At 41.3% G+C, this 12,085-nt stretch overlaps 1 protein-coding gene across 1 annotated transcript in view; it reads right to left on the bottom strand.

The window, feature by feature from the left end:
• Positions 1–10,460: 10,460 nt before the first annotated feature.
• LOC308090849 (beta-1,3-glucosyltransferase-like) overlaps positions 10,461–12,085 on the bottom strand; it is a gene marked incomplete at its 3' end in the record, with an annotated part of 82,419 nt that continues 80,794 nt past the window's right edge. The window contains exon 15 of the mRNA XM_080436122.1: positions 10,461–10,598. Coding sequence (XP_080292248.1) covers positions 10,461–10,598 — 138 coding nt within the window. The remainder of the gene's footprint in view (positions 10,599–12,085) is intronic.

Below are 12,085 nucleotides of genomic sequence, written 5' to 3'. Positions count from 1 at the left end.
CGCCTGGTGGCAGAAGAGGCAGTATATCATATTCGATGCAGAAGAGACTTTGAGAACCCTGTTACAAAGTCTGAAGTAACATTATATGGATACACAATACAGCTGTACAATGCAACTCACATTTCTTATCCTGAGGGAAGAAATATAATTTTCAAAATCATTTATTCTGCAAGATTGATATGGGTCCAGGAATGAGGGGGACTAATAAAGGATAAGAAATGTGAGTTGTATTGTACAGCTGTATTGTGTATCCATATAATGTTACCTCAGACTTTGTAACAGGGTTCTCAAAGTCTCTTCTTCATCGAATATGATATACTGCCCCTTCTGCCACCAAATCTATAATACCAGACAGGCGACCAGCGACTTCAAGTCCCCAGTCATCACCTCGTCGCTTTCCTCTCTGCATCAAACTCCTTTTCAGTCGGTCCTGGTAGACATTATCAGGTGCACGATACAACTGCCAAGCTCTGTCTGGATAAAAGGTAGCCACATACAGTATGTGCATGATTACATTATTTGACTTTGAGTGGAAGCCTACAATGAGGAGCAAGAAAAACAATTATAAAAATTCATTTGAATCTTACATACAAAAGACTTACCAGGGTTTCTTTCAGCAAGTATTATGGTAGATCAAGTGTGCCAGCTAGCACTTGAACTACTTGACCCAGACAATGCCCTGCGTCTTTTCTTCCTGTCTGGCCGTTGGTCTTGCTCATCTTGCTCTAAAGAATAGATTATGTTTAAAGTTTTTATTAAATCATGATGTCACTCACAACATAGAATAGGATTGAAATCTGCAAGTGGCAACTTTCATCACAATGAAAAAAAACTTCCAGTGGATATACTTCTTGCACAACTGTATAGCTCGGTTTTGCATTCCAAATGGTATCTTAGTTTGGGGTCATCTCAGTTTTTCCAGTCCTCATGAAGTCTTCTGATTAATGCTGCATCATCCACACTCTCAGAATAAGACAAAATCTATGCATAGCCTTTTTGGGTGACTTTTGAGAGCTCAGTCTCAGGACCACCACAGATGAAGCACCTTAAGCCACAAGCTACAGAATCCTCTTCCATGTTGTCTACTAAAAGACAAGTGTCATGATTGTTTAACTAATGGTTGTTCAATGTAAGCAATAGGCTAGAGAAAATTGACATCTAAATTCACAGTAATCAAAAGTTTTGCCAGCAGAGGAAAATAAATGCCAAAAAGTAGATAAACTACCGTACCTTAAAATCGTCCAGACATATTTGCCAGGATGCAACACTCCCGCTCCTTCCCCACATGCAGACAGTGTATCCCGTGTACACTCTTATCAAGTGTTTAGCACCCCAATCCCCTACCATTGATTATACACTGATTATACACTAACAATAACCAATATACCAATATTAGATGGCCAGGGAGACATTTTTACTCAAAAATAATGGTTGGAATGGATTCAGCACCCCTGAAAACCCCTAGTTAGACACCTCACAAGTTCATTTTAGACTTACATATTTTTCACCCAAGCCCTCTGGGCTCCTTAACTTTGATTGGCTCTCCAGGATTTTCCACGAGGATTTGGGTTTATATTAATTGAGAGGTGATTCTAGACACCTATAAGAACACATTGGTGAAGAAAGCTATTGGTAGTACATTTTTTCACAGATGGTCCACACATATTGATAAAATTCCCTAACTACACTGATATTAAAGCAACATACGTTTTTTCAAAACATTTAGAAGAGATTTGTAGAATCCCCAGAAGCAAAGATTTGAGTAAAATGTTTTCGCTTTAAGAGATATATGTATTCAAAGATTTGTAGAAAATAAATCACGATTTTATCTGCTATTTTTGAATAGCCAAAGAAATCTTAAAATAATAATAATAAACTGTATTTGTATAGCACCTTTCATGACATGAAATGCAGCTCAAAGTGCTTTACAGAGCAAGAATACAATTACAATTACAACTAATTTAACAATAAAGCAAAAAAGCTAAGCATAAGCATAAAACAACATTAAAGTTGTACAATGCAGAATCACAAATAACGATTTTTAGCAACCTCTGCTGGTCACTACCGTCACTGCATACAATTTCCGTAGTCCTCGATTACCCAGAATTCCATTCGTTTTCACCGGAAGCCGGAAGCGTTTCAAAAAGCGATCTTTTAATTGTTTTATACTATCTACGGATCGTTTCTCTTAGCCAGTGGAGCATTAGTTACCATGAACTGTGCTTTCTTTTTATGTTCTTTTTCGATCTTCCAATCCTACATTCTCTTAAAATCAGCGTGAGGTTCCTTTTTGTTATTAGCGCGGTAGTTCCTGGCCAAACAGGAAACCGTTGCGGTGTTCCTGGCCGACGTCATGACGTCGGCCAGGACGTCGGCCACGACGTCATGACGTTGGCCAGGAACGTCATTTTCCCGGGAAAGTCCCCCCAGTCCACGTTCAATAGAAAATATATAAATAAAAGGCTTCCGGGGGTGAAATTCATGGAGTGGGTGTTGTGAAACTTTTGCCACTCACAAAAGATATACAATTTAACTTTAGTTTTGTTGAAAACATTACCTAGTATGCCTTTAAATTAATAGCAAAAGGCAGTGAATCAGGCAATACAGTGAGGACATGGATAACAACGCAGAGATTTAAAAATCAACCAAAAAATCAACTAAAAGCAAGAGTGAAGAAGTAGGTCTTGAGCTGTGCTTTAAAGCTATCCACAGAGGCTGCTTGTCTTAGGTGTAATGGGAGTTTATTCCACACTGTCGGTCCGTAGAAGCAGAATGCTGCTTCACCGTGTTTTTTATATGTCATCATTGTAGGCACCTCGAGCAGATGACACAGAGGTGTTCCCGGATTGAATGTGTTAAACAGACATTAATAAATTCAACAACACGCACGCACTCACTCACTCTCTCGCTCGCTCGCTCGCACGCACGCACAGGGTGGAGAACTCAGTAATAAATCTGGGAGTGGCCGATATATATATATATATTGGCCAGAGCGATACATCCATCTGGCTCTATTCATCATCCCCGACCTGGAGGGACAGCTCCTGGGAACATTATGTCTCAGCAGCATGTACTGTAGGTGAGGTCTGGGGACAGTTGGCTGAGCTCTGACAGCGGTGGTCAGACGTATACAGACTAGAGGGCACAACCCAGATGGTGGCTCTTTTTTAAATGTGTTTTTTTTTTCTTTGTATTGCCAGGCCAACAGGTCGGGAGGTTTAAGCCTACGGTTTCATCCCTGTCCATTTGTGTGTGTGTGTACACCACTGGACGATAATTTAAAAAAAAGGTATAGTTTTGAATAAAACTGACTTCGATAATTCAGCAGCGCGCGCGCACACACTTGTATAGTTTTGAATAAAACTGACTTCAATAATTCAGCAGCACACACACACACACACACACACACACACACACACACACACACACACACACACACACACACACACACACACACACACACACACACACACACACACACACACACACACACACACACACACACACGTTACGCAGCAATTAAATAAGTGAGTAAGTAGGTCGGAGAGGCTTATTGTCAGTATCAGTCAGAGTATCCCCGTTTCACTAGACCAGTAAATAAAGGACTAAATAAACAGGATATTACATCATTTTGAGTCCCACCATGGAGCATCATAGAAGACGTGTGACTCATCCTGATTGATGTTGTTTGGCTGAGGTGGGACATTAAATGTACTGTATGTTATATTTATGAGCAGGTGGCTGCTGGAAGTGGAGGCAAATGTAGTTACGCACGCACTGTGAGCTTGTAGATCTGCTTTTGTTTATCGTGAAAATGTGTGAAAATGTGTGCAAATCTTTGAATTTGTATTTTTCAAAGCGAATATTTGTAACTCAAATCTTTGCTTCTGGGGGGGGGGGGTCCCTCGAACAAAATATTTTACAAATGTTCGCTTTAAAAATAAATATATACTTAAAGATTTGCACAAGATTTTCTAAAAAATAGCAGATCTACAAGCTCATGTGCCGCGCTATGAGCTTGTAGATCTGCTATTTTTGAATAGCCAAAGAAATCTAAAATGACAGATGCGTTTGGATTGAATGGGTTATATAAACCAACAACATAAACTCGAGTCAGCCACAGGGCTTTTAACGAACTGCACATGCTTAGTAAAATGTCAAATTTATGTATTTTCCCCCCCAAACATAAGCTTTTACATTTATACAAGCAAAAAGTATATACGTATCGAAAAATGTGCCTCTGCTGTAACAGCTAACTGAGGGTTTTAAAAGTCTTTTTTCAAATATATGCGAGTAAAAACATTTTTTGCACATTACTGCAGCAACAATAATAGTAATAAAGAAATAAAGATAAGCAGATAAATAAAAGGAGATTCATGGAAGAAGAATAGCAGCAATCGTACGACATGTCAAGTTTGTCCAGACATCACAGTTTGTATATTGGTCATTGTTTATTTTGCTTTGTTTATTACGGATCCCCATTAGTCCTCACCACAGTAAAGACTACTCCAGTGTTAGCCTGAGGCTACGAGCTCAATCCATGGTCTTGAAGGGCGGACCCAAACACAGCCGCCTGGATTTGTGCGTGGCTTCCTATTGCTTAACCAATCTATGTCCCCGCCTCCCCTCCCCTCCCCCCCTCGGCCTGTGCACGGAGCACGCTGACGTCACCAAATTTAGAGCGACGCCCCTCTGCACTCTGATTGGTTAGGAGATAACAAGGTCCAAGACCATCGTTCTTGCATCGCTCCCCCAGGCTTTTTTTCTTTTGTAACAAAAAAAAAAGCCTGGGTTTCCGAGGCTACTCCAGTGTTGATTAAAACTAAATCAAAATTTGACGGCAAAATCGACACTGGACTACTCTTCCTGGGGTCCAAACACACACTGAGGTGCATGAAGGTGTGTGCGTGCTTCCTACTTCAATCGAGTGGCACATGACAGCGTTCTAGAACCCTAGTGGGTTCCAGGGGGTCACCAGCAAACAGAAGAATACACTTAAGCCGCATTTTATTTTTCAACATTCTGAAAAAGTGTGAAACATGTTGATACAAATGGACACAAATCTTCTCCTATGGGGTCCCTGGCACGGAATATTTTCAGATGGGGATCTGCGGTCAAATACCTATATTACTTTGGGGTCCCTGACATGAAAATGTTAGAGAAAAACTGGTTTAGAACACACAAGCTGCCTTTGCACCATGCTGGAATGTTCATCATTTTATTGTGTTGTCGATTTCTTTTAGGGCATGCAGGCCATATGCCAGGGCAGCAAGGCCATCAAAGGAAACGATGATTTTAATTCGTTTTTTTAAATATACATAGTATAACTATGCAGTGAAATAAATGAAAACAAGTTGTTTATTTCACAAAATAATGTATTCACAATAATTTACAAAAAGTGTTTACCAATTGTCAACATTTGTAAACTCTCAAGCCTAGGCTAATCAGGCACTGGACTCATTTGAAGATGGGCATAGGGATGTAAGGGGGATTTAAGTATTCACAATCTCAACAAGACATTGGTGTCTAAAAACTGTAATGACAGGAAAGAAGCAAAGGGGAAAACGGTGAAATCTGCTGGGGCAGTGCAGGCACGGCGTCAAGGCTACTGTGGCTTTAGGGTATATACATTTATTTTAAGGGCATATGGCCAAACTGAGGGGCCATGGCAGCCATGAAAAGGACTTTGCCCTGCTTTGCACACAGACAGGCAGTCAAGGGACAGGCAGTCTCCTGCCAGTGGCTATGGCGCCTCGGGGCGATTAGTTACAGACTAGTACCCTTCATCAGTAAAAGACCCAGGTTTAGAGAAGAGAGAGAGAGAGAGAGAGAGAGAGAGAGAGAGAGAGAGAGAGAGAGAGAGAAATAGAGAGAATATATATATATATATATAAATGAGAGAGTGCTAGTGGTATTTGTTGAACGTTCCTTTTCTAAACTGAAGCTGGTTAGAAGTTATATGAGGATCTCAATGGGACAGAGCCTCTCTGGAGTTGCCATACTTTCCATCAAGAATGTCAACGTGTGCAGGCTAAGAGCCCAGGAAATTGAAAATGAAAAACAGAGCAGCAGGTATGAAATCACGCTTGTTACACACAAATTGTATTCTGATAGTTCTCACAGTAGCTGAGCTATCACTATTAAACCCTGAACGTCATCATGCACGCTGGAACTGAGGCGCTGCACACACTCTGATTCTGGAGAGGGAGGGAGAGAGAGAGAGAGAGGGATAAGAGTCAGGAATAACAGATAGGCCGTGCAAACTTTACTAAAGAACAAAATGTGTCAAATTTGGGCAGTTTAGATATCTTGTGTTCCACTTTTTTTCTTGGGCTCCATGGTTAATATCCATTAGTTTTTGCTGAACTTTGCTCATTAATCTATAGTTAACAGCACTATTGATGATAAGTGATTGATGAGGACAAAGCCAATGGACTGTTTTGGGGCAGTTGTTGAAGATGCTAAGGGCCAAGTAACAGACCATTTGAAATGTGTCTCATTTGCAGAGATAATAAAGATAAATTGCCCCATTTTTCTTTTCTTTTTCACCGGCCCGATGTCTGGAGCTAATTGTAATTTTCCAGCCTAACATGACCTTTGAGACAAAGACAGAGAGACAGCAACAGACATGTGACGACAAAGGAACTTCATCCATGCCAAGGAATCATTAAGAGAGCTGCAGCCATTTGGAACGTCTGAACTTCAGACGCCCCTCATACACTCTTTTGTGCCCTCCCCTCCCCTCCCCTCCCCTCCCCTCCCCTCCCCTCCTCTCCTCTCCTCTCCTCTCCTCTCCTCTCCTCTCTCAGTGAAGATGATCTGAGTAACCGATTATCCGTACCCAGTGGTGGAAAAAGTACTCAAATGTTTTATTTAAGTAAAAGTATCAATACTGTAATGTAGAAGTACTCTGTTACAAGTAAAAGTCCCGAATTCAAAATTGACTTGAGTAAAAGTACAAAGGTATTTGTATCAACATGTACTTAAAGTACCACAAGTAAAAGTACTAAAATGTTTAAAAATAGCAGATCTACAAGCTCACAACGTGTCGCAATGCAACGCGTTGTGAGCTTGTAGATCTGCTATTTTCAAATAGCCTATGTATAAAATACTGCTGAAGTGGTTAATGTATGTTTTATAATATAATCATTTATATCTGCAAAGTAACTAGTAACTAAAGTTTTCAAATAAGTGTGGTGGAGTAAAAGTACAATATTTGCCTCTGAGATGTAGTGGAGTAGAAGTAGAAGTATTGAAAATAGGAAATACTCCAGTAAAGTAAAAGTACCTAAAAATTGTACTTAAGTACATTACTTGAGTAAATGTACTTACTTTACACCACTGCTCAATACCTCCGATCAGGTGAGAGTTCATATATAGGGCCAGCAACATAGACATATAAAGGTAGACGCCTCCTTCGGCTCTGAAGCGTTCGTATCTCGGGCGCGCTTCCTTGTTCCGCAGGGCTAGCCTATCACTTCCTTCCGCTTCAGCAGGGGGCGTTCGGTAGGCCAATCAGAGGCAGGTGGGGCGGGTCTTTTCTTAAGAGGCAGCCGCGCAGCAACTAGTCAGTTAGACGCGCTGTGATTGGCCAGTAGTCAACGCGATGTGATTGGTCAGTAGTCAAACAGCCCTGCGGAAGAGCCTTGTATTGAGATACCAGTCGCTCCAATGAACTGCAGAGGCCAATGAGGTATCTAGGTTTCTATATCTATGGCCAGCAAGCACGGTGATGACAGAATTCAGCACCTCGGACAGCGCCACTGCCTTGGCTGTTTCATTGAAGGTTTTGTCCCTGATTTAATTCTCACTCAGTTTGGTGTGATGACACCTGTGTGTGCTGACTGATGGGCTGAAGGCAGCCCCATGCACTGAATTGGCTTATCAAACTGTTTGGCTCTTAACTCTTTCACTGCCAGAGTGTATTCATTAATAAACTCACCCACTGAGAAGTTATATGAATCTCAATGGGACAGAGCCTCTCTGGAGTTGATTGATTGAATATTTTATTAGGCAAAAAATGTAAAACAGCACAGTTACATTTAAAATACTTTGTCTAACAGGTCCGTTCATAAAAGTCCTTGCGGACTTGTTTCCAATGAGGGCCTTGGTATTCAATTCATAGGCATATATAGTGGCACCACAGTTTAAATATCTTTACAAAATAAACAGTTGCCATATACTTTCCATCAAGAATGTCAACGTGTGCAAGCTAAGAGCCCATGAAATTGAAAATGAAAAAACAGAGCATCAGGCATGAAATCACGGTTGTTACACACAGATTGTATTCTGATAGTTCTCACAGCTGAGCTATCACTATTAAACCCTGAACGTCATCATGCACGCTGGAACTGAGTCGCTGCACACACTCTGATTCTTGAGAGGGAGGGATCGAGAGAGAGAGCGATAAGAGTCAGGAATAACAGATATATATCTATTATAATCCATCGTCTGATCGTTTGTGTTGACGAACACGATCCATGCCCCGACCCCCAAAGGAAAAAAAGTTTTCACCCACGAGGTAACTTTCACAGGCGCAGGGAAGCTGAAGGCACCATATACTGGCAAAAATTGACGTCTTTCCCACCTCCCCAGCTGGCCAAAGAAGATTTATATATATTATGATTGCGTGTCAGACTGTTGGTAAACACAAAGGGGATAACTGTTCGTCATCCAGAGAAAAGAAGATATAACCGGAGCTTTCCCTTCGTTTTTAGACAATGTTAAAACCACGATGTCTAGCCAAAACCAGAGCAAAACCAGTTAACTCAAGAACTCGGAAATCTTCGGATGACGTTATTTCCGGATCCAGGTGAGTGGAAAGTGAACCTGATGAAGGGACTGCACGATGTCAGCGCGATCGTTTATATAACAATTACAATTTTAATCGGACGGGAATTCCCGTCCGTGGCAATAAAAGAGTTAAGGACAGGACTCTGTCTCACTCTCCTCAGAGAAGGAACTCTCCCATCGGGCGGTAAGCAATTGCTATTATCCCTGTCGTACATTTCTAATGTTGTGATTCATTACTGATCGATCATAGCTTTTCGGGTCTCCATTTTTTGGGGGCAAAAATAGGAGATCGACTGAATACTGGAAAAGCATTATTGTTTGTTTGGAAAAGCCCCGGTTGGGAAGAACTATAATGTTTTACTTTGGGGTAAATCCCCTGAATAAAATAAAACAACACTTTGTGTTTAAACCTTAAAAGTGTTTCCGTGTGTTGTGTTGGCTTGGGTCAGACATCACAGTATAATGTCAAGCCCAAAATAGAGACGCCATGTTGAAAATAGTTAATGAATGTATGTTTGCAAACTAATCTAAAAACAGATGAATCTAGGGTGGAAAACAATTCCTGCGCTGGAGAAAAGAACTGAATTTGAGGTGAAATGCCAATGCTAGAGTTTGGTGATTGCCATCTTCTGACGGCACCCCAAATGACACTAGCCTACAGACAGAATTGGGGTTGAGGTTCCAGTGCTTGTTGGAAGGCGATGATGGCCTCCCGCTGGGAAACCAATCTGGAGCCTGACAGTACAAACAACACAAGGCTGTGACAGCAGAGCGTTGTTTTCACCGTGCGGTCTCATCCTAATCAGACATGTTGTAAATTAATGCTGCACTCACCCTGCTGTGAGTGAGCCAGCAAATCAAAGCAGCGCGCTCCATCCCATTCCTAAAATGTTGTCACTTGCAAATTAGAGAGGGTCCATCCTCAAGAGGTTAATCCTGTGCCAATGAATATTGGCCACCAGTGGTGGAAAAAGTACTCAAATGTTACTTTTGTAAAAGTATCAATACTGCAATGTAGAAGTACTCTGTTACTGTTACAAGTAAAAGTCTGGTGTTCAAAATTTACTTGAGTAAAAGTACAAAAGTATTGGTATCAAAATGTACCTAAAGTGCCAAAAGTAAAGTGTCGCGATGTGACGCGTTGTGAGCTTGTAGATTGGCTATTTTCAAATAGCCTAAGTATAAAATAGGGCTAAAGTGGTTAATGTATGTTTTATAATGTATACATTTATGTCTGCAAGGTAACTAGTAACTAAAGTTTTCAAATAATTGTAAAGTAAAAGTACAATATTTTCCTCTGAGATGTAGTGGAGTAGAAGTAATAGTATAGACAATTGGAAATACTCCAGTAAAGTAAAAATACCTCAAAATTGTACTTAAGTACAGTACTTGAGTAAATGTACGTAGTTACCACACACACACACACACACACACACACACACACACACACACACACACACACACACACACACACACACACACACACACACACACACACACACACACACACACACACACACACACATTTATTTTATTTGGATCTGCACAAAAAGCGCAATACATGATAGATCCAAACATTGATCAGAAGGTCACATTATACGGGCAAACCAGATACAACTGCTGCACACACACACACACACACACACACACATACACACACACACACCCTAGAGTTCATGTGTTGGGTGTGCGGCGTCCAGCAGCCAGTGTTGATAGACAGCCACCGGGTTGATGTTCCAGTGTTTGTGGAAGGAGATGACCTCCTGCTGGGACAGCAAGGATCTGGAGTAGTCATCTGGACGAGCCTGCACGGGACAAACACACTGCTGTCAAACTGATCTGAGTGTGCGTGTGCGTGTGCGCGTGCGTGCGTGCGTGCGCGTGCGCGTGTGTGTGTGTATATACTGTAGAATAATTTGAGAAATAGACATTGACATGACACCTTTCCTGGTCCTTGCAAGAGAAAATTGTTTTATGGTTAAAAACAAAGCATTCTAAGAGCCTAAATATAAAACATATTTACTAAATACAACTCTAAAACATTTTTAGAGTTAGGGAAAATGTTAGAGTTAGGATTGACATTCAGAGGCTAGGTTTAGGGGTTACAGTTGGAGTTATGCCTGACATTCGGAGGATCAGACCCTTCCTCACCCAGGAGTCAGCCTGACTGTATCTCGCTCCTTACTGGCCTTCCGGCATGTGCACTTAAGTCCCTCCAAATGATCCAGAATGCTGCAGCACGCTTGGTCTTCAACCAGCCAAACTTTCCATATGTCGCTCCCAGTAGCTAACCTAACCCGCACAGAGTACAAAACACTGACGTTGGCCTACAAAGCAACCAAAGGTATGGCACCGCCGTATCTTCACTGCCTGATCCAACCCTACAACCCCTCCCGCTCACTCAGATCAGCAAACAAATGGAAGCTGTCAGAACCTTCCCTAAAACATCTGGGACAACGCTCCACACCAGTGGTGGAAGAAGTATTCAGATATTTAGTAGCAATACCACAATATAAAAATTACAAGTAAAAGGCCTGTGTTAAAAATGTTACTTGAGTAAAAGTACAAAAGTATTGGCATCAAAATATACTTAAAGTACCAAAAGTAAAAGCACTAAAATGTTTGAAAATAGCCGATCTACAAGCTCACAACGCGTCGAGCTTGTAGATCGGCTATTTCCAAATAGCCTATGTATAAAATAGGGCTAAAGTGGTTAATGTATGTTTTATAACATGATAATTTATATCTGCAACTAGTAACTACAGTTTTCAAATAATTGGAGTGGAGTAAAAGTACAATATTAGCCTATATATTAGAGATGTAGTGGAGCAGAAGTAAAAGTATTGAAAATTAGAAATACTTTAGTAAAGTAGAAGCACCTCAGAAATGTACTTAGTTACTTCACACCACAGCTCCACACGTCCCAGACTCTTCTCCCTTCTGGCTCCCAAATTGTGGAACAACCCCCCCCCCCCCCCCCCCCAATTGCAATTAGAACTGCAGACTCACTCCCAAACTTCCACCGTAATTACCTCGTGTTTACCTTGCTTGCTGTACTTGCTTAAGTCACTCTGCACTCTAATTAAAAGAGGTAAAAATTGATTTTTTTAATTGCCAACCAACCAAAACATTTTGGTGTGTGTGTGTGTGTGTGTGCGCGTGCGTGCGTGCGTGTGTGCGTGCATGCGTGCGTGCGTGCGAGCGCGCGCGTGTGTGTGAGAGAGCATGAGTCCTGTGAACTGTACTCGGTGTTCCTTGACTTCAGAGATGCTTTTGGAACATTAAGTCACAA

This window comes from Gymnoscopelus braueri (genome assembly GCF_963280865.1).
Source record: "Gymnoscopelus braueri genome assembly, chromosome: 8".
NCBI lineage: Eukaryota > Metazoa > Chordata > Actinopteri > Myctophiformes > Myctophidae > Gymnoscopelus > Gymnoscopelus braueri.
Note: the sequence above shows the minus strand (reverse complement) of the source record. Positions and strands in the feature narration are given on the sequence as shown.